Here is a 23,367-nt window from a genome sequence, read left to right as displayed (position 1 = left end):
AAATAGTGGGGTTTCCCTCTTATGTAAAACTCTGGAATTCCCCAATTTACGAGTGCATGAAAGCGAACATAAGGGACAGTTGATATATACACTAGAGGTTCTGGAACTATCGGTTATCGGCAAAAATCCACACCAATAATTTCCCCCGTTCTGTCCGGTGCTGGAGCGGCTGGGAAGGGCACGCTGTCGTTATACAGTATGAGAGCGGCCTCTAGAGGCGAATTAAAAACTATCACTGATGCCTCGTGTTGGTTGTTTTGACATGTGAGACTGCACGTTGAATGCAGCGGAACACTGCACAGAGCTGAACAATCCAGATTTAAAATACTAACAACTAAAAGGTATGTATATGTACACATTTTCATATCATTATAAAATAATACATTTCTTGAATAGATGCTGCGTTAGTAGAGAACAGCAGTATGTTTGCAGACAAGGCTGAGCGGACGCTAACATTAAAGCTATCCTCAAGTGGTTAGAACAATGTGACAAAAAACAGGAAAAAAAGTCCTACACAAATGTTTAAATAAAATGTATTACCATCTATTTGCATTAGTTTATATCCAGTCACATTTATGCTTTATTCAGCTAATTTGAATATTTAAAGGTATTGAGAGATTTGAGAAAAAAATCTTCAAGCAGCCAAGAGAAATGTATAAACAAATCAGAAATGCATTTGATTTTAATAAATTTTTTATCCTCACAGTAATACGTATTTTTGTCATTTTGATTAGATAATCATCAAGTGATCGGTGTGTGTGTGTGTGACGAGTTTCTTGGAGAATTTAAATGAGTGTAGCAGCGCAAAATAGGAACAAAAACATCACTAAATCTTATATAAGTGTTAAACAAAATCATAAGACATTGCAATTCAATTATTCTTTTGCCCTAGTGTCACATTAAAGACCCCATCACCAGAAGTGAAGTGATCGTTGTCTTGGTTTTAGGATAATAAAGAGCGTTTACCTCAGACTTTTCATGAGATGAGAAACCCTAAGGTATTAAAATATAAAATACAATGTGTAAAATGCTGTGTACTACTGTTCAGTGTTAGTTAATGTTCATGGAGCCTGGATAGCTTTAGCACAGCTGGTATAGCATCAGATTCTTAATCTGAGTGTCTAGGGTTCAAGTCCCTGTTCAGGTGATAGACAGTCAGTTTACATTAAGCTCAATCTGGCTGCTATGTTCCCTTCTAAATGAATGTTCTAAAATATTAATATAGTTCAACATTTAGACAAAGACAAAACATTTTCATGGTTCAGTCAGTACTGTTTATTTTTGTAATAAAGTTCAGCATTATTTTACTTTAAATGTTTTTTCATTCAGTATCAATTTTAAAAACTATCGACTGATTAATCGGTTATCGGCTTGTCGTCCCAACATGGTTATCGGTAAAATCCTATATCGGTCGACCACTAATATACATGTTGGTGTGTATAAATGGGTATAATGTATGTGCTTTTCCCACTGTACTCCCCGAAATGCTGTTGAGCTGATGTAGGGCTCCATCCTATAAAGTTTGGTATCTGGTCTGTTCACGCACATGCGCACTCCTCACAATCCTGTAAGAAAGGTATGTGTGCGTTTACATGACCACATTAAGCCGTTCCTACAGTATTAGGAAATCAGCGTTCTTATTTAGATGACGTTTCAGAATGCTCCTTTCTGCAAAAAAGTCAGTGACTTTCCACTTTTTCAGTAGCCTTGCTTCTAGAAGTATTTTTTTTCCCTTCATTTTCCTTAAAATATAAAATTATTACTTCAGCTCCAACATGAATCACAGCATTTCAAAGTTTAATTTGAAGCACAAAGGTATTTGTAAACATAAAAATGGGCAAAGGTGCAAGACTGTGTACTTGATTGTTTAAATGAGGGAATACAATACCGTGCAGCATTGTGAATGATATAATACAATATAAAAAAGGACAATGTATATACATGTAAATCTAAAGACTTGTAATTATTGATTATACAACATTTATTATATAATATACAATATTTTACATTTATTGCAAAACATACAGATATGTACAGTACAAATTTACAAGTAGTTTGAGAGTATAGGGAGATAGACTAATTAAATCACACAGACTTTTGGCTTCTACTGAAGCATACACCATCACTGTGCTCATCTCTGAGTTCTTGTTAGGTCTATGTTGAAAGGTTTGTACATTATCTCTCAAAATCAATTCTCTAAGGAGAAAATGGATGCAACTTGTACAACTTAACTGTTGCACTCTATTCGAATTGATCGGGCCTCTAATGCAAAGTTTACAGGTTCAATTACCTAGTAGGTGTGATCCAGGAAGTATCACAATTCAGTTCAACATTATTCCTTGAGCAAGTCACTAAACTTCTGTCTTCTCCATATTGAGTGTCACTGTTATTAAGTACTGTAGGATGCTTTGGCTAGAAAACATGTGGTGAGTGGCTTGTTCACAAAACTATGTAAATTGGTTTATCTTATCATACCACAGCCTCTGCACTCTATGATTAATTACTACCATTGTTAATAGTCTGTACTGCATTACAAAATAGATGGTCATTACAAATACATGGCAAACACATGCATGCATTACTACACTGCATTCACACACGATACTCTTCAGAGAAGTTGACACGGCAGACATGTATTTGAAAAAGTGGATGTGGAGAATGTAATACACAGGCATAATCCTGACAGCATGTTTGTGTTTCTGCATAATATTCTTTCCCTTTTCAACAAGTTGACATGTGGATAGCTCTCTCTCTTGTGTGTGTGCTCTTGGGGTTTTGCATGGCTGTAAAGTCATAGAAGCAGAGTGAGCTTTGGGAGCAGGTGCATGGAATGTTTGGTTAGAAAAAAGAACAAAGACAGAGAGCACACACACGCTTTGCATACGCAAACCATCCCTATTGTGACTCAATGGGCCTCATTCATGAAACTTGAACAGAACAAATTTCAGTTTGTGCTTTAATTTCAATAGACTAACCCTACTCCACACCCTAATCCTCTCTCTAAAAGACAACTTTTTTGAATTAATAATATTAAATATTATTTCGTTCATAAAATAATTATGAGGACATCGCCAAATGTCCCCAAAGGGAGGGTTTGTCAGATTTAGCTCACTCTTAGTAGTACAGTATATTTTATTGAGTTACAGTGCATCCGGAAAGTATTCACACAATGCTTCACTTTTTCCACATTTGTTCTGTTACAGCCTTTTTCCAAAAGTATTAAATTCTTTATTTTCCTCAAAATTCTACAAACAATACCCCATAATGACAACGTGAAAGAAGTTTGTTTGTAATATTTGCAAATTTATTAAAAATAAAAAATGAAAAGGAAAAAAACAATCACATGTATTCACAAGTGTTCACAGCCTTTGCTCAATACTTTATTGAAGCACTTTTGGCACCAATTACAGCCTCAAGTCTTTTTGTGTATGATGCTACAAGCTTGGCACACTTATTTTTGGGCAGTTTCTCCCATTCTTCTTTGCAGGACCTCTCAAGCTCCATCAGGTTGGATGGGGAGCGTCAGTGCACAGCCATTTTCAGATCTTTCTAGAGATGTTCAATCGGGTTAAAGTCTGGGCTCTGGCTGGGCCACTCAAGGACATTCACAGAGTTGTCCCGTAGCCACTCCTTTGTTGTCTTGGCTGTGTGCTTAGGGTCGTTGTCCTGTTGTCATTATTGGGTATTTTTTGTAGAATTTTGAGGAAAATAATTAATTTAATCAATTTTGCAATAAGGCTGTAATATAACAAAATGTGGAAAAAGTGAAGCGCTGTGAATACTTTCCGGATGCACTGTATATGCTCAATAAAGAATTGCTCTAAGTACAGGTGTTAAATCATGAGCCATGTTCTGTAATCTCATTCTCACTCAGGAATGTCCTTTACAGGAAAACCCAGAAACATTGTGTCCCAGCCCACAGCTCACAGGAAGTGTGTGTTCTGACCCTTCTGTTGCGCTGACAGTTGGCCTTGTTTCTGTAAGAGAGTATTCTAAGACTAGCTGAATTCTCTGCAGGTTTGAGATGTGGTTGCTATGGGAACAGTATTGCTAGGCGATTGTCCTTTATGACCACTGGGAAGGTAGCTGTCAATCGAGGTTTCGCAGAGGACAGCCGGGTCTAATGGAAACACATGTTTAAGCTCAAGGACAGAGAGAGACAGATATGCAGGTGTTTGTGTGTGGGCATGTTCATCATCTTTATTTATATATGACTTTCTACAATGTTTTACAGAGGTTGCATTATGACACTGTTTCTTATTTTGTTTAAACAACAAAAGATATTTAACAATTAACATCTGCACCAACGTAATGGTGCTTTGTCAGTGTCTAGGGAAAATTACATTAATTGATGTTTGACTTCTGTGACAGAGCAACACAACCTGTACTGAAGGACATGTTTGCATTCAAATTAAAGGGATAGTTCATCTAAAAATGTACATATAAGGAGATGTTACACAGAATAGTAGCCTCAGTCACCATTCACTCGAACATTTCCTTTTGTGTTCCACAGAAGAAGAAAGCTATAATTGTTTGGAACAATATGAGGTTGAGTAAATGATGACAGAATTTAAATTTTTGAGTGAATTATTCCTTATTCCTATTATTTTTTCTTTGACTATGTAAATGGTCTGCACTTATATTGTGCCTTTTTAACCTTAGCGGTATTCAAAGCGCTTTACACTGTGACTCATTCACCCATTCACACACACGTTCATACACCAATGGCGGCAGAGCTGCCATGCAAGGTGCTAGCCTGCCATTGGGAGCAACTTGGGTTTCAGTGTCTTGCCCAAGGACACTTCAGCATGTAGAGTCATGTGGGCCGAGATTCAAACCACCAACCCTGCGATTAGTGGCCGACCCGCTCTACCAACACAGCCGCCCCGACAACTGTAACTAATCAATCATTTTATACTACCACTATCTTACACTAACTTTAAAGTATAGTGGTATTACCATGTTGTTTTGACATGGTACCATGGAACATGGTTCAGAAACATTGGTAATGTCGTGTTTGATATGCATTGTTGATGAGCATGGTAATCATTCAGAATCACACTGTACTGTATATCAACGTTAGTACTGTAGTATCACCATGAGATGCCATCCATTATTCATGAATAATGCTTTATGATAATAATAGCAGCAGCCACAGTATACACAAACCAGTGCTCAGTAATTAATCCTAAATCTAAACTATCTAAAGTGCAGATGTTGCTATTGAGAGTTAAATACATTTTCTACTAACTGTTTCCCAAAAACATACAGCCTTGTGTGTTTGTGCCTGTGTTTGCGTGTGTGCCGATTTTTTTTCCTGCCTGTATATTCAGGTGGTTGGCACTTGTAGAACGGTCTTCTCCTGGGTCGAGAAAGACTAAATGAAACCACGCTGATCTTCCCATGAATCTAAAGCCACACACATAATAGCCACAACGATGCTGTTTTTAATTGTCAATATTAAGCACACACTGTCACTTGCTATCTCACTCTCATTCCTTAAGCACTGCTGAGTTCCTTCACATTTTATACACCGAGAGAGAGAGTGAGTGAGTGAAGGACATATCCTCTCCTAGATCAAACTACACAGCTCCACTGTTAAATTCTCATTACACATCTCCACTGGGCTTAATGGAAACTGGTTGACTTGATTGAAGTTTAATAATCTGCTGTTGAAACAAATTTTATCAGGATAATATGATATCTTTCAACTTATACCTTTTCTACCTTCCTCTCCATTCTATGTTTATCATTTTAAAATCCATTTTGAAAGTGATCATGATCTGAGAGAAGAATCCCCGCTGTATTTGGGTAGTTGTCAAGTAGTGACAGCTGTGTCCTGCTGTGTGACATGCTACACTTCATCTAAAACTGTTTTAAACTGCATTTTCTGTCTTGCATAGATATGCAGTGATGACCTCATATAAATTGACAGACTGCACATACTGAAATGGTTGTACTTAAACAAGTCCCACTGAATGGAAATGTGTAAGACTAAGTGAACTGCAAAAAAAAATGAAACATAAAGTTCTCCAAAATGGAGTATCCCCCAAAAAAACACAAACATTTAAATGAGAGGGAAAAGGCCAACGCGGAGCGGCAGTGAGAGAGAGAGAGGAGAGAGAGATAAAAAAAAACACTTACTCGCCAGTTCTCCGATACGCCGTAGCTTGTTCCTCCACCCTCTAACGGACGACAGCCGCGCCTCTCCGGGCAGATCGGAGGCAGACCTCCAGCCCCTTGTGGATGGAACGCCCCGCCGCGTTCTTGGGGAACAGAAAGGGGTCTCCCCCGCCCCTGGCAGCGACTCCTCGTCCCCCAGCAGATGGCCGTGGCTGCTCCGTTGGTGTGGACGGTAGTGGCGAGAACTCTAATACGGCGTATCACTCCTTCTTCCCGGGTTTCGGCACCAGTGTAAAGCAGTCAATGGAAAGGAGGAGGTGAGAACCGGCTTGTCAATATAAATAATATTTTAATGATAAACTTAAAAGACAAAACACGCACACACATGACGGACATGTCCGTAAACTATCACTCTCTCCCGTACAATCCTCCGCAGTCGGCCTTTATCCCTCTCAGAGGCTTGATTAGCCTGATAAGGGACCGGGTGTGTATGATCACGACCCGGCCCCGCCCTCCACCCTGCCAAACATATATACTAAGATTGAGGCCAAAGGTTTTGTGAATGTTAAACGCTAGTGGGACATTTCCATAGCTGGGTCACCTGTTTGAACTTGAGAAGTACTGACTTCATACACCCACTAATAATCACATTGACAGCAGACTCTCAAAAGACATTTGCAAAAATAACAGAAAAGTAACATTAGTTCTTAGTAAAGATTTAGCATAATTTATTTAGACACCACTTGGTTTAATATTTTAGATGTAATGCAAATACATTTTCAGACATTTGTGTGGCTTAATTTTGCATTCCACTCTACATTCATATAAAATATTGAAGAAAAAAAATGAAGCTGTCCGTGCTATTTTTTAACTATCCATTTATCATCCATCTAGACATCCAAACAAAATACCAAATGGATGAAATTTGGGATATTGGATGAAATGGTGCTTGGAAAAAAAAAAATCCTTTTCTTTCCCATGTGTGTGATGGGACTTTATTCGTATAGGGTTTTGTAGGAATATCATAGTAGGAATAGAGTGGAAGGATTTAGGAGCTTTGCATACTGATGACACAATGGAGGAGAAGGCTGATGACTTTATAAATGAGCTATTAGGAGGTGTATGACAGACATTTCTGAAGATTAGGACAGTGGAAGATCAGTCACTGCAAGGAAGTTGTTGGCATGATTTTGTCTGTGTATCCAATTACATGCTATGTGAGTCTCGCATTCAATACACACACAACAAACACGCTATTTGCACACTTGGACAGCATGCTAGGATTTGTGTTTCTGATGAAGATAAGGGCAGAATGGTATAGACCAAGTGGATGTGAGAGAGAGTATATTCTTGATTGCATTATAAAATACCCTAGTTGTGGGTGTTTACATGCTTCTGCATTAGTATGTTATGGGATATTGTGTAAACACAATTTATTATTTTGTCCGATGGTACAATTCTGAATACCAAATTATTTATTCATTGGTTAAACATGCAGGTGAACCAAGTGGAACTGGAAAAATAATAACTATTTTCAAACAGGTTTTCCAAAACACTCCCCCTGTCTACTTTTGTTCAAACAAACATATAACTGCCCCAAACTCATGCCACTGGTTGAGCCAGTGTTGCTATGTCAGGCTGGCTAGCATGCTCAAACAAATAAAGCAATGTTTTGAAAGCCACAAAGCCAAAGTATTTACACTTTTCAGGTAAATCAACTAACACATGGCCTAATTAAATTTGCCTATCCACAATATGCTAGAACAGGCAAAGGTATTTTAGTATATAAAAAATTACATCATTTTTAACCTATACTGTTACTCTTTTAGGTGTCATATACATGTACATGTGTCTATAAATATGGGCAAAACTTTTAATATGCGGCAATGTTGTCAAGGATATTCTTAAGTAAAAAAGTATCTTTCTTTTTCTGTTCCTCTGTCATGCAGACTCTCCACCTGAGAGGGCAGGGCGGAGACGTAGCATGCCAGGCTCCAGCCCTGAGAAAGCCCCACCCACAATGGAGCCCACTGCTACTGCTGCTACACCCTTCAGGGTCACAGTAAGTATAATATGTGTGTTTGTGATACTGTATGTAAAAGTGTTTGCATCTGATTAAATTTAACTTGGACTCCAGATGTTTCCTACATACTAGCACCACTTACATGTGTTGTATCATAGAAGCATCTTTATTGCTAGTTTTTCTTAAGATCTTATATATACCATATGCCATATAAAAGCTCCAATCTCATTAAAATTGGTCAAATGCTAATTTCCTACTGCAAGCTATAATGTAATTTTCTATTACAATGCACAAATCAAAAGTCACACAAAATGGTATACCCAGAATAAAGCCCATAAACCAAGATCAAGCCTAATTTTCTAAGTATAAAGTTGAGGCCTAAATCAAGGCGTTCAATTATTATTAAAACAAATGCTAAAAGTTTATAGACCTATATCTGGATGTATGAAATATATGATTTTCTTCTTTCAGTCAAACACAATCGGAGTTATATAAAAAATAGCCTGGCTCTTCCAAGCTTTATAATCAGAATGAATGGTACCTTAGATTTTGAAGCCCAAAAAAGCGCATCCATCAAAAAAGTAATCCATACGCTCCAGGGGGTTAATAAAGGCCTTCTGAAGTGAAGCGATGCATTTTTGTAAGAAAAATATCCATATTTATAACTTTATAAACTATAATAACTGGCTTCCTCTTTCCTCTGCGCTTCCGCGTTCATCACTACTCACCGGAGCTTACACTCTGCCTATGTCATAAGGTGGAATTCGACTCTCTCGTGAACACGTGGAAGGCCTTTACCGGAAGCCAGTGATTATAGTTTATAAAGTTATAAATATGGATATTTCTTACAAAATGCATTGCTTCAGAAAGCCTTTATTAACCCCCTGGAGCAGTATGGATTACTCTTTTGATGGATGGATGCACTTTATTGGGCTTCTAAAAGTAAATTATGGGATAATTTTCATTTTTGTGTGAATTAACCCTTTAAGGCCAATGTATACTTTGGTTGTCCGCATTGATGATTGCTCCGTGCACAGTATGCGTGATGCATATTTCATCATCAGCACAGTATGTGGGGTTTGTAGTGCGCATGCATTGAACGCATTCATATTCGCTCTTGGTCAAAAGAGTATACTTTATAAAGCAACTCATGCGACCGGACGCGATCTGAACAGAAATGCAGAAAGAGTCTACACAGGCCTTTAGGTTAACTGGTATGAATTTGCCAGTTTTATTTTTATGAGAGTTAGCTCTATTAGCAAGAGATAAAGCTGATTCAGTCTGTAAGTAATCGTATCAAATTGAGGCTCATATTATGTGCAGGGTACAGGAAGTAAATCCTTAGCAATCAAGGTGGTATTCAGTATTTTTCACCGTCTGTATCTTCTGTATGTTCTGTCATATGTAGTGACTGAATGTGATTGTTGCTGTTGCGTGTTTTGTTTTTTTATGTGGTTGCTGGTTATCATTTAACTGAATATAGAAGTAATTACATTTAAATGAGATCTCTTTGAGACTCAAGAGCATCTTGACCTCCCAGCTTCTGACCAATTAGTCATCTAGAGCATAAGAAATTAACTGGGTAACATGAATTTGCTAAACTTTCCTGCAAAGCCTTGAATTATGATGTCCACAATCTGATAACACTGAAATTCCAACCTAATTTTTTAGTACTGCACATGTTTGAACAAGTGTGAGGCAAAGAATGGAAGCCTTTGAGATTCCAACGTAAGATACAACATTGGTACATTATAAGGTCAGTCTACATGAGTAATTGATGCTGTAAAGTAATTATAATCCCTCTGCACCCCCCATTGGCAAGCAATGGTAATGTACCCTTAAAAAGTAATTCATGAAAACTGAACAGATCTAGATTTTTCTCCCCTCTCCCTCTCTATGTCCTCCATTAATCTTTCTTTTCTCTCTTCCTCCCTCTGCTTCTCCTCTTCTATGAGCTCTTATTCACTGTGCATGACTAATAGCATCACTGCAGGTCTGGTTTTGACTATTAGTCATAAGCAAATGTATTTATTGACCTTGAACAGTATTTCTGTAACATTAAGTATTAGCATGTTTCCAGTGTGTTTTAAAGACCACTCTGTTTACTAATCAAGTGTATATATATCTTAAAGAGAGGGAGTAATTCACCAAGAATGAATTTTGACCGCTAAAAGTGCTGTTTAAATGCATACACTGGTTTATCGGCAGATTCACTAAAGGAATCATGCAGATCGGGTAACGACGCATACACGCCCACAAAATCGCAAATTTGCACAATTCCAATCTTGCAAGCTGGTTCTGAGCACTGTATAGCCGAGATTGCAGCCGTATCATTCCACTACTGTGATACAAAGACATTAATCATCTCTTTAACATGCTGAAAATGCGCTTGACCCGACCGCACATTTGGATATATGCCTGGTTATAATTGCTCTTCTTCATCATTTGATCATTATCTGAAGAATTACTGCTGTTATGATTGATAAAGGAAATTCACAAACATCTCTTTTAAATAAAATGCTGTTTACTGTATGCTTTCCTCGGGTAATCATAGAGCGATGTTTATTGCACATGGCAAACAGAGTCTATAATGAGCCTAATTTACATATAAAAGAGGCATGTTTGCGTGGAAAGGAACGGTAATGACGCATCGCTATATCAGTGCTGATTGTGCCTGCTTAAACTAGATTGCGAGTGGTTACTAAATAAGACAGATTTTTATGTCGAAATACCATGCAAATAATGGCTCAACTGTTTAGTGAATTCTCCTCAGAGTGTGAGAAAAGGACAAGAACAAGGAACAGTTCTGAACTGTTTTTGTCTCCCAATAGCTCAACAGGTGCTGGCAATACCAACTCGCCAAGGTCATGGGTTCGAATCCCAGAGAACATACAGTACATGTTGATAAAATGCATATATTGAATACTTTTTATCAACTCGCTTTGGATGAAAGTGTTTGCCAAATGTGTAAATGTAATATCAAGGACATTGACTGTCAAGATCCTTGACCTCTTTGACAGACCTGTTCGATAGTTGCTTATTAACATGGCTTAACATTGCATACCATGACTGAAATATTGACTCTCCATAGTTCTCTTTTCTTTCAGATCTGCTGCAGTATTTTCACAATTTGTTTTATGTTTGGACGGTGGACTTGTGTATTATTCAGGCGTTGTCTTATTTTTGTATATCAGTCCTCTGATTTGTTTCCTTTACTTTTGGTGCCACAGAACGGCACGGAGAAACACTCAGACTGATTGCTCTTTGATTAAGACATGTTTTGTGTGATGATGATTTGCATACATTTTGAAAAGTAATCAGTGGGGTGCTTTAATTATGTAAAATATGCAGATGTGTTAATTGTGAGAGGGAACGGTCTGCTTTCTCTTTGTTTACTAACACTTTCTTGTCAGAAACTTGTGCTAGCACCTGAAGCTATCTGATCTGCTATCTCCCCTCTGTTTTACTCTCACTCTCACATACTTTCTTTGAAATAATTTTATATTCTCTCTCTACTAAAGTGGTCTAACAGTGAGGATCATACTTTGTCCTTGACTCTCATATCCTTGTCTTATGGTTCCCCTGTCTTTCTGTCTTTCTTTTTCTCTCTTTCTCACTTGATGCTTCCCTTTCCCCATGCCCTTGATGCCAACCTGCTGTCTCCATGGTAACCACTGCCTAAAGGAAGTTGAGTCTTGTGCCACAAAATGTGACAGGTGCTTTCACATAAAGAGGGTGTATAAAGTGGAAGAATTAACAAGTGAGATGGTGGTAAAAGATCAGTATGAAATGAGTAAGAGAGATGAAATGAGTTTCTGTCTCTCTCATTCTCTCATTAGGGGTTTTTGAGTCGCAGGTTAAAGGGCTCAATAAAGCGCACTAAGAGTCAGCCTAAACTGGACAGGAACAGCAGTTTCAGACACATCCTTCCAGGCTTCAGATCTGTAGACAACGACAGGTAAAGACAAACTATATTACTTAATTCTCAAACCTTTATGTAGCTATTGAGGAGCACTCGACTGTAAGGTTTTTTAATTGTATTTTTTTGCAACCCCTGTCAAGTAGATTTAATGTGTATCAAGATGGTAAGATGTATTACAGGCTGAATAGGAAAGTGTCCCTGTACAGATGTGTTTGCATATGTTTGCATTCCAATTATAATATAACTCAATATATTAATGTAAGTTTATGCATTTTCTTGCATCTGTACTGCATAATTTGCTGCAAAGTGAACAATAGTGTGTGTGAATAGTGTGTTGTATATGTGCTGTTTAAAAGTGTGTGTGTCTGGTTATTGAGGTCACTTTTGACATGCCTCTCTTGTCAGTGAAAAGCGACAGATCTTTGCAGTCCAATCTGTCATCTGCCTCTTTCTCGGAGATGCTCCTTCATGCATCCTTCTCCTTCCCATATCCCATAAATATTCCTCACTTTAAACAGCAGCTGTGCCATGCTCTTCAGCTTCTGCTCATTTCTGTGCAAATTTGTGCTTCCAAAAGTTTGGCAAGGACTTTATTTGACCACAAGTTGATACATTTACTGTTACACATAATTTTCAGAAAAGTGACAGTTGTAGTGGTAGAACTTTCCAATCAAGCAGTTTATTCCTATTTTCTAGCTAAAATCTTTCAGGGTGAAAGTCTGAAGAGGGCATGAATTAAGGCTGCATTGATTTTATAAATCATAAACTTCAAGGAATTTCTCTAGAGCTTATATTTACAATATTATAAAATCTGTCACTCACTCAAAATTGTGTCGATGTAGTGACACTAGGGGTCGCTCGTGGGAGCCCCAAACTGGAATTTCCATGCCACTCCCCCTGACATATGGGTATAAAAGGAGCTGGCTCGCAACCACTCATTCAGATATTTTCTTCAGAGCCGAGTGGTTTTTATTCATTGAATTCCACTGCTGTTCCATTCACCTCTGCTTTTTCTGTTGGAAATACATCATATTTCAGCGGATTCTCCCCCTCGTGTACGGACAAGTGCAGAGAACGCCCCTGGGAGTTTCGACAGCTAAAAAGAGAGTGTATATTCTAATAGAGTATTTTCCTCTAAAAAGACGCTCTCCATCAGTGCCACTCTTTTAAAGATGCCTTTTCGTCTGTGTATAGTTCCTGGTTACGGTCGTTACCTCTCCGCCTCTGATGGCCATAATGGCTGCCTCACATGTCTGGGCTACAGCTCACTGCAAGAGCATTACCATGGCAATGTTTCTGTCTCAGCTTTCCTTCTTCAGGGGGAAAGCCACTCCAGGTGCCTCCTGCCCCGGTCCTTCTACCTATGGGTACAAGGCCGCGGCAGTTAGCGCTGGGGACTATTTGGAGACCTTAATGGGAGTGGTTACACCGGGTAATCCCCCACGGACCTCCCATTCCCCAGCACGCTTGTCAGGTTCTGGGATGAGACAGGCAGGGCAAGTTTGATGTCTCATTCGGGGCTCGAGAGCAGGATGAGCTCTCGATCGCAGCATCAGAGAACGGGCTGATCCAATCGGATGCGGAGGACTCAACTGGGCTCCCACCTTCAAGTGTGGTTGCCCAGTCTAAGGCCGACGTGGAGCTGATGCTTGCCCAGGCTGCGGGTGGAACCCTCCACCCTGTCTTGAGCCCTCGTGGCTTAATGATTGGTTCTTGGGCTCAGAGCACCGTTCACGGCCACACACCGCCCCGGTTCCATTCTTCCCAGAGGTGCACGTGGCGCTCTCAAAGTTGTGGCAGGCACCTTTTACTACCCTGACCCGACCTCTGAGCTTCTCCGCTCTCACTACCCTCAACGGTGGGGCAGCCAGTGGGTACACAGCTATTCCCTAGGTGGACAAGGCAGTTCCAGTGCACTTGTGCCTGCTAAACACTGCCATCTGTCGGAATCCCCCGAGAATCCCGTCCAAGGCCTGTAAGTCCTCATTGTCCTTGGCGACCAAGGCTTACAGTGCCGCTGGTCAGGCCGCCTCCGCCCTGCACATCATGGCCCTCCTGCAAGTGCACCAGGCCAAGGTGTTGAAAGAGCTGCATGAGGTAGTCTTGAGGTGGGAGTGATGCAAGAGCAGTGCTCGGTGACCAATCTCTGTCACGGCATGGGCTCTCAGGCAGGCAATGTCCACTTTTGTGTAATAGAATCACCACTTGTGGCCTAACCTGGTCGAGATGAAGGATGCCGACAAGGTACGCTTCCTTGACGCCCCCATTTCCCAGGCTGGTCTATTCAGAGACACCTTCGAGGACTTTGCCCAGTAGTGGTCAAGAAGCAGATGGAGGCTATCCAACACATCCTGCCCCGGCATGACTCAAGGTACTGCACTTTGTCTGCTCGTCGCCAAGTGCATCCCCCTGGGTTGACGACACTGGCTCCGCTGCAGCCCGGGCCCTGACTTAGAGCCCCCGCATGAAGCTGATGCCCCCCTGTCCCATGATCCGGCACTAAGAACCCAAGGAAGGCTTCGAAGAACCCCTGCAACTCAGGCACAAGGAGACCCACTGTAAGCTTGGAGGTGGTGGACAGGCCACTCAATCCCCTGATGGAGGGCTGGGAGGAGAGTCTTTTGTTTCCTTTGAATTTGATTTCGCTGCATGCCCATGGACAGCCATAAACTGACTGTCCATGGCAGGCATGCTGCTATGGAAGCGGGTTCACTGCCTTCGTGAGTCTAGTTGCGGCACGCACACACCCATGCTCAGGTGGATGTGACGAGTCATGAGGACGTTCACCCTCCTCCCCCGTCGCTGACCGGTCCTATGGTGGGCATGCGGAGCAAGGTAAGTGCATTGACATTTCTCTCAGAACAGCCACGAGCTCAGGACATGAGGCTCAGGAAACGTGGCAACTCCTGCTCTGCCCCACCGCGAGGCCGCACCTTCAGGTACATCAGATGCGATTGTTCCCTTGGTGATTCTCGCTCGGAGCTTGGAGGCATGGCTAGCGCTCTCGAATCCGTCACGCTGGCTAGCCAGGATGATCCCACTCGGCTAAGTAGCATCCGCTTCACCTCGGTAAGGGGCGAGGACACCACTCCCCTGTGTGTGGAGATCGCAATCCTTCAGCAGAGGATGTCCTTTCTCAGGGACGGAGCATCATCTGGCACCTGCGACCAGACCCCTTGAATCTCCATGTCTGGCCCCTGGACGGAACGCGGAAGACCTACGTGACCTACCACCGGAGGTGGTAGACATGGTCACTCAGGCCAGGGCTACCTCCTATGAGGTACCTGTATGCATTGAAGTAGCGTTTGTCTTCAAATTGGTGTTCTTCCCAAGGTAAAGACCACCAGAGATGCACAGTCGTGTTGGTGCTTTCCTTCCTGCAGGAGAGGTTGGAGGGGTGGCTGACCCACTCTACCTTAAAGGTGTATGTGGCCGCTATAGCAGCACACCATGATGCGGTGGACGGTAAGTCCCTCGGGAAGCACGATCTGATCATCAGGTTCCTTAGAGGCACGAGGAAGTTGAATCCTCCTAAGCCGTGCCTCATTCCCTCGTGGGATCTCCCGTGGTCCTGCTGGGTGGAGAGCCCTGTTTGAGCCCAGTTCAAGTCAGTTGAGCTAAAGGCTCTCATATTGAAGGCTGCCCTCACATCCATCAAGAGAGTTGGGGACCTGCAGGCATTCTCTTTCAGCGACACCTTCCTGGAGTTCGGTCTGGTGCACTCTCACGTGATATTGAGACCCTGACCGGGCTATGTACCCAAGGTTCCCAGGACCCCTTTTAAGGATCAGGTTGTGAGCCTGCAAGCGCTGACCCAGGAGGAGGCAGACCCAGCCTTGTCATTGCTGTGTCCGGTGCGAACTTTGCGCATCTACTTGGACTGCTGCAGAGCTATAGACGCTCTGAGCAGCTCTTTGTCTGCTTTGGAGGACAGCGGAAAGGATCCGAGGATCTCTATTAATGACCTACTTAAATTATTGTTGAGAACATCAATCCATTAAAAGGTCATTAATAAAGATCTATATACAGGCTACTGAAAGTCTGCAGAATGTTTGTTTAAACACTGTTTACTAGCTATAGAAAGCCAGTTGATGAGTCACTTATAGTCAGTTAAATATCTACTTGGGACCATCAAAATAAAGTGTTACAGAGCTCCCTGTGCCACCCATCGCAGTGTTTTTAGAGCTCCTCCCCCTCCAGGTAGGACCTACCGTGGGACTTCTTCCACATGCGATACTGCCAGTCCATAAGTCCATGTGACGTATTCTCCACATGTTACCGCTGTGTCTTTCCCCTTGGGGACTCCGAAACAATGGATTCAGTGGTATTTTCAGATTCAATTTTTTTTAGATATATATTGAGATTTTAAGGAGTCTGACAGAGAAGTTTTAAGCACATCTTTATGTCTAGGTGGTACTTGGATGTTCTGATGTTATTGAAGGTATGAAAGTTCTAAAACTCCTGGCCTAGTGAGAGAAGCACTGTTCTGGAGAGAAAAGCAGAGGGAAAGGCAAAGCCGTCATGTGTCAGTATGTATCAGGTTTTTTAAGAAAGAGTTTTTCTGTTCAACACAAGCGACTTATTACTGTACTCATATTATTATGATAATGTTTGTTACTCTATGTACGCCCTAGCCCGACAGTATATACTACATTTATGCCAGCATAAGCTGGTTAAACTGGTCAGCCAGTTCATACTGTGTTTTGGTTGAACTCAGCCCCACATCAACCGAATTGGACCAGCTCGAAATCATGTTTAACCAGTGGGATGCAGTCGCTTACTTCTTTCTGTTTTTAATTTTGGCAGCAAACAGCCCCAGTTTATACTTTATTTGCACTCAGCGTAAGATTTGGCATGCCCCCCGCTAATCTGGGCATTAGCTGGCAGCATTTCTCCAGTTTAGCTTTAGCCATTAGCATAGACTCTGAGTCACCATGGTTTTATCTTAGATCATCAGCATTAACATCGACTGCTATCCTAAACCCACGGCCCGTGCTGCTCATCCATTCTTTACACAATTTAGATTATATGTGCGGATGCTGCCAATCCCAAAATCATCTTCCACTGGATTAAGTGTAATAATTGTCTGTGCTTGCATGGTTTGACTGAAGCAGACTAAGAATGGCTATATTTGTAATGATAGGGGGATGATGTTTTTTTGCTGATATTCTGTTTCTGATGCTCCGGCTGATGTGAGTGGAGCTCTTTTTATGTGCACTTGAGGTTCTCTCTCTCTCTCTCTCTCTCTCTCTCTCTCTCTCTCTCTCTCTCTCTCTTTCTATCTATCTCTTCTGCAGTATTATAGTACTCAAAATGACTGAAAATGTCTCTGCATTTTGTGTTACCAGACAGTCTGATTGTGGCTTCTATTAGAAAGAGTCAATAGCTCTTAAAAGAGAACAACTCTGCTTTTCATGGCACTTAAATCAATTAGGTTTATTAGCTTGAGTCTCTACTCTGTTTTTGGTTGGTGTTTGTTCTGCTTTTCTGAGAAATCTCATAGCAGTTCACGTGCATTATGAAGTGCTGCAGGCGCACCTATTCACGAAATTCCAAATATTTGATGCCTCTTAAAGTTATTATACAAAATTTAAAACGCAACACAGTATAAAAGAAATGAAAGAGGTGACAGGGTTTCACCAGATTTGCAATGAGTAATATTGTAAACTGTCAAATAGAATTTGACAATGCTGTGCATTATAGTTGTTCCATCAAAATAGAAGCTCAAAGTGAAGGTGAAGTAAATATGATCTATATTGCTATTGTATTTAATAATGTATTATAAATGTTATTAAATGTTGTGTCAGGGCAGAGGGCGGTGCCGGAATGTGATTTCACACACCCGGCCCCTAACTAGTCTAATTAAGCACCAAGAGGGATAAGGGTGACCGGAGACGGCAGTGCGACAGAGAGAGAGTTACGGACAGCTGTCCAACACCTGTGTGTGTGTGTGTGTTTGTCTTTTTGGTTATTAAAATATTATTTATATAGTCAAGCCAGTTCTCGCCTCCTCCTTTCCCTTTTACCTTGTTACACTGGTGCCGAATCACAGGAAGGAGGAGGGATGCGCCGTGGTAGAGTCCTCGCCACTACTATCCACCCCAACGGAGCAGCCGTGGCCATCCGACGGGGGACGGAGGTGCCCGGCCACCTGAGAGCGGAGGAACGACTGCTGACCACGAGGGGAGAAGGGGCTCCTAACCGACCGCCTAGAGTGGTCAGGGCGGAGGAGACCCCTTCCGCCTACCGGAACTTGGCGGGGCGTTCCGTCCACGTTGTTCCGTGCCAACGATTTGCCTGGGGAGGTGTGGCTGTCATCCGCCAGAGGGTGGAGGAGTGGCCGGGTACCAAGCTATGGCGTATCGGAGAACCGGCGAGTAGATTATTTCCTCTCTCTCTCTCTCCTGCTGCTGTTCCGCATTGACCTTTCCCTCTCTTTTTAAATATTCTTGTCTTTTTGGGGGGTATTATCACTGTTACAGTGTTTGTACCGTGCTTTTTGTTGTTATTGTTTCCCTCCCCTTGTCCCCTCCCTAGATCCAGGAACACGGGGATGACCTGCCGGCAGATGGGGCTGGAAGGGCACACCCCCCCATCATGCCGGGGGCTACCCGGCCTGAGAGACTGGGGTAGGAATATGGCACGGTGGAGGGCAGGGTTGTGATTCCATACACCTTGCCCCCTGTTAGGCTGATTAAGCCAGAGAGGGATAAGGGCGACCGGAGACGGCAGTGCGACAGAGAGAGTTACGGGTAGCTGAAAGACACCTGTATTTGTCTTTTTGGTTAAGTTTATAATAAATCTATCATTTATATTGTCAAGCCGGTTTTCGCCGCCTCCTTTTCATTGGACTGTGTTACAAATGTATTATACATTTAAAAATGTTTTATATTATAATAATAAACTTGATTGGACAATAATAAATAATAATCATCTGGATCCTAAAATATAAGTTAGTAGTTTTGCACAACCTCGTTAGCTAAATGCTGGAGTTTTGACCCATAACATGAAACATGCTATTTTGCTACTGTACCTTACTGTACCTACTGTAGAATTATATATGTAAATTACATATAAATGTTATAACTTCTTTTTGTTATGATTGACTAACCTTCAAGATTCGGAATACTGACTAGGCAGTTATATATTATTAATATAATTATGTATAATATATTATTAATAATATTAATAATACTTAATATGTAAATGTGCTCATGTTTGTGATGGAAATGAAGATTTATTTTTTGGTTTGTAATTGCAGCTTAGTTTTCATTAAAGATCTGTGGAGAATGGACTGGGAAAGGATCTTTGCACTGTGAAAATGATAGTACAGTAAAGTATGTCTTCAAGGTACTTTGCATCAACCTCTTGTATTTCCAAAGAGCAAGGAAATCATATTTTCCATGATATGTTTCAATGAAAGGTCATTTAAAGAACACATATTATGCTAATTTACAGGTTCATGATTTTATTTTGGGGGTCTACTAGAATAAGTTTACTTCCTTTAATGTTCAAAAAACACTATTTTTCTTATATTGTACAATTTTGCTAAACCGTTTTTCATCATCTGGCTCAAATGCTCTGATTTACCACCTGTCTCTTTAAAGCCCCCTTTCCAAAAAGCCCAGTCTGCTCTGATTGGTCAGCTGGCCTAGTCTGCTGTGATTAGTCAACCACGTAGAGTGTGTGAAGGCAATATAACATCCCGTACCATAACTGAGTTTCAGGCTTCCTTAACAGTTGTAAACATTACTGTAACTATGGTAATAATGGCATCGGTTTTTGCCATACCAGTTTGAGTCTAAACCTGATAACGAAGGTTTGGAATGGCAAGCTGATCGACCCAAACCACCTTCGCAAGCACTACTTGAGCAGGACGTTTCACAGTGGTAAGTTTTAATTTAGTAGCTTTTTTACAAGTAAACTGTTGCTTATTGTGAACCTAACAAAGCTTCAAGTAAAAGACACTTAGTGCATCTAATTTAGTCATCTTTTGCTGGAATGGTTGCAACTGAACTTTTTTCTCCCAAAGATATGAACAGAGATCAGAGGCTTACTCCTGGTTAGTGAGCAAGTTAGCCGTGGACTACCGATAGTGGTCGTAACATTACAGCTTGTAATTACATAATTATGTTAGACTCTTGAGATCGACCATTTTGTTACACAGTTTTAGGTAAAAGCCGGCCCACAGCTGAATAGTAAACCCTAACCAAAATAATAACATTACATAGCAAGTTAGCCGAGCAATACCGTGAATTGCAGATGTAAAATTGCGACCAACATTCTGCATAAGTCTACACAATTGTAGGTAATTGCAGCTGATTTGCACACTATTTAAACACAATAACATTAGCTAGTAGGTTAGCAGAGGCCTACAGCTGTGCAGATTAATCCACAAATAATCAAACAAATGTACAGGTTGTGATCCTGAAGTGCCAGATTGTCCCAACAAAGAGGGAACTGCACCATCTTTCAGGAGTAACCATCTTGAAAATACGGCATTGGTTGTCGTTGTACTGCTAATAAATCAAATAAATTTTAACCACTGATATTAACACTAACACAACTCATCCTGGCCTCAGCTATAACTATGTTTGTTTGAGGGAGGAAGTAGCCCTTAGGTGGGCATTATGCAAATGTGTTACATAGTGACATAGATACTTTACGGAAAAAATGGCCGGACTACAAACCAGCCGTTTCTTGTAGTTCTTGAGCAGTGTTGTCTGTGTGAGAGAATAACTCCCATTTGCGTGGACTTTGTACTTTGAAATGTTGCCATTTAAATGCACAAAGAGCTATATTACACACTAAAGGAAAGGTAAAATCCCAAAAAGCATAGTAGGGCCTCTTTAAATTATGAATGCACGTTGTATAGATGGAAGACAAACACACACACACACACATACACACATGCCCTCCCAAGCTGGAGAGGTGATGTTGTCAAGGTAACTGTCATATTGGGAAAAAAAAATCTCAGCATTGCTTTATTGCTCAGTAAATTTCATTTGATAAAAGAGGAACTAATTCCTGTGGATAGAGTGAGGTTTAAAGATTGAGATAGAGCCACTTTTAATCAAACTGTCAAAGTCAATATGTATTTTTTGTGATGAGTGATTTTAATAAGACCTTAAAGATCTTAGCTGGGTCTATTTGGACTACTAAATCTGTAGGTTCCTTATTAGAAGGGCATTCAATACCATAACTTATTACCTACATTTTAACCGAAATGCAATGTTTGCATGGGGCTTTATGTACCTTACTGTTTTTTTGAGGGGGCACCAGTGGCAGTTGTGGCTCACCTGGTGCCTCCTAAACAAGATAAGACAAGACCAAAGAAAAACAACTCCTTTGAACTGGGAACCCAGAATCAAATACAAATGTAACGTATAGTTTTTGTTTGTTTGTTTTTTTATAAACCAATCTTTTTGGATTCTGGTGCAAATAATAGCAGATACTAATACCCTTCACTGCAACATGTTTATTGCATGTATTTAGAGTCCCACAGGCACCTTATGCCAACCCCTTCATCTAAACCTAACCCTAACCTTCCCTTACAAAAATTAACCATGGTTTTTCTACAGTAACCAGTATGACCATGGTATTTTGTAGTAAAATCATAGTAACCACAACATTTTACATGGTTACAATATTAATGCCATATAACTATAGCAATGCCATGGCTAATTGCATTAAAACTATGCTTCTGCCAAAAAAAAAAAAAAAAAAAACACAACATGGTTAGTACAGTATTACTATACAAAACAATTGTTAATTTTACTCAGATCAAACCTTTCACTCAACTGCCTGACCTTCACCATGTCAATCAACCTATATCCATTTAAGAGTGCAGTTAGGAAACATGATGGAGAAAAAGTGGGACAAAAGGTGGATTCCAACCTGGGTCATCTGCAAGTAAAAATCATATTCTCACCATTGTTACACCCCACGTTGTTTCCTCCAGACAACTGGAGTGCAAATAGCTGTGTGGCAGGTGCTATTTACAAAATTGAAAAAAGTCACTCAGTTGAAATGTGTGTGTGTGTGTGTGTGTGTATATGTATATATATATATATATATATATATATATATATATATATATATATATATATATATATATATATATATAAGTTTATCAAGATGGCTTGGCCTTGGAAACCTATATGGTTTCAATATAGTTTTAAAAGCTTGAAATTTGATGTTTTTATAGGCCCAACATTTAGACAGACAGACAGACAGACAGACAGAAAGAATGTCAAGTAGATAGAAAAACTGATAAAATGTCAGATGTAGATAGATCAGATGACTGAAACACGCTCCAAAAACGTTGGGACAGTTGAGTGTTTACCACTGTGTAACATCACCATTCCTTAACAACTACTAAATGTCTGGGTACTAAAGTACACATTTGTTAGGCCCCGCACAATTTTGCAGCTGAAGACCTGCATAATGGTTGAACTGGGGAAAATTCAGCTTGCTAAACTTAACAAACTTGTGTCTTCAATGCACAAACACCTGACAGAGAGAGTGCACAGGAGGAAGTGTAGGGAAGAGGGATCCAGTGTGACTGATAAAGCACAAGAGGGCAGTAGAGAGAGAGAGAGAGAGAGAGAGAGAGAGAGAGAGAGAGAGAGAGAGAGAGAGAGAGAGAGAGAGAGAGAGAGAGAGAGAGAGAGAGAAAGAGCGCGTGAGATGGAGAGAGGGAATGAAAGAAAGGAAGACAGAGTAAGAACGGGGGAGAGAGAGTTTTATTCTCTGCTCCGCCTTCCCCTGAAAAGAAACCGGAGCAGTGTGAGTGTGAAAGAGCGAGAGAGAAGCAGAGAGCGGGAAGCACTCAGCAGCGGAAAGGGAAAAATGAAGCTTTAAGAGAGCTGGGCAGCAGATTACTTCCCCTCTTTTCCCACCTCCAGAGTTCTTTCCTCTCCTCCCTCATCCTGTCCGCCTTTTGACTGCTACATTGAATTCACATTATGACTGGTAAGTGCTCAGTTGCTGTTGACATGCTTGCCTCACCCCTGATGCTTCTTTGGCTTTGACTGTCTAGATGTTATTCACTTAGTAAACACATTTAAAGTGATTATGCAAACTAGAAGTCTCGCATACACTTATATTTTCACATGCAGCAATCTGTGAATCTTGTTCAAATATTGTGCGTTTGTGAAACTGGGGTATTCTTATGAGGGGAAAATGTGTCAGGTCCATTGTATGTGAATTAGACTGTGTGTGATGGGGGATGTTGGTCACATTAGATGTTCTGGGTCATTGGACTCATGCCAGCAGTACAGCATCTGCCTGAGGACGT

At 40.8% G+C, this 23,367-nt stretch overlaps 1 protein-coding gene across 6 annotated transcripts in view; it reads left to right on the top strand.

The window, feature by feature from the left end:
- The window catches only part of LOC127637954 (disabled homolog 2-interacting protein-like), a 148,155-nt gene that overhangs the window by 39,111 nt on the left and 85,677 nt on the right, over positions 1–23,367 (top strand). For 4 of the 6 annotated variants that reach the window (XM_052119238.1, XM_052119231.1, XM_052119246.1 and 1 more), the window contains 2 exons: positions 8,073–8,185; positions 11,986–12,104. In XM_052119238.1, the coding sequence (XP_051975198.1) occupies positions 8,073–8,185; positions 11,986–12,104 (232 nt within the window). Of the gene's footprint in view, positions 1–8,072; positions 8,186–11,985; positions 12,105–22,541; positions 23,043–23,367 lie in introns of those variants that run through there. The other 2 variants (XM_052119276.1, XM_052119264.1) reach the window with 2 other exon arrangements.

The sequence above is a fragment of the Xyrauchen texanus genome, chromosome 4 (assembly GCF_025860055.1).
Source record: "Xyrauchen texanus isolate HMW12.3.18 chromosome 4, RBS_HiC_50CHRs, whole genome shotgun sequence".
In the NCBI taxonomy this organism is placed as follows: domain Eukaryota; kingdom Metazoa; phylum Chordata; class Actinopteri; order Cypriniformes; family Catostomidae; genus Xyrauchen; species Xyrauchen texanus.
This window is presented reverse-complemented; position numbering and strand designations above follow the sequence as displayed.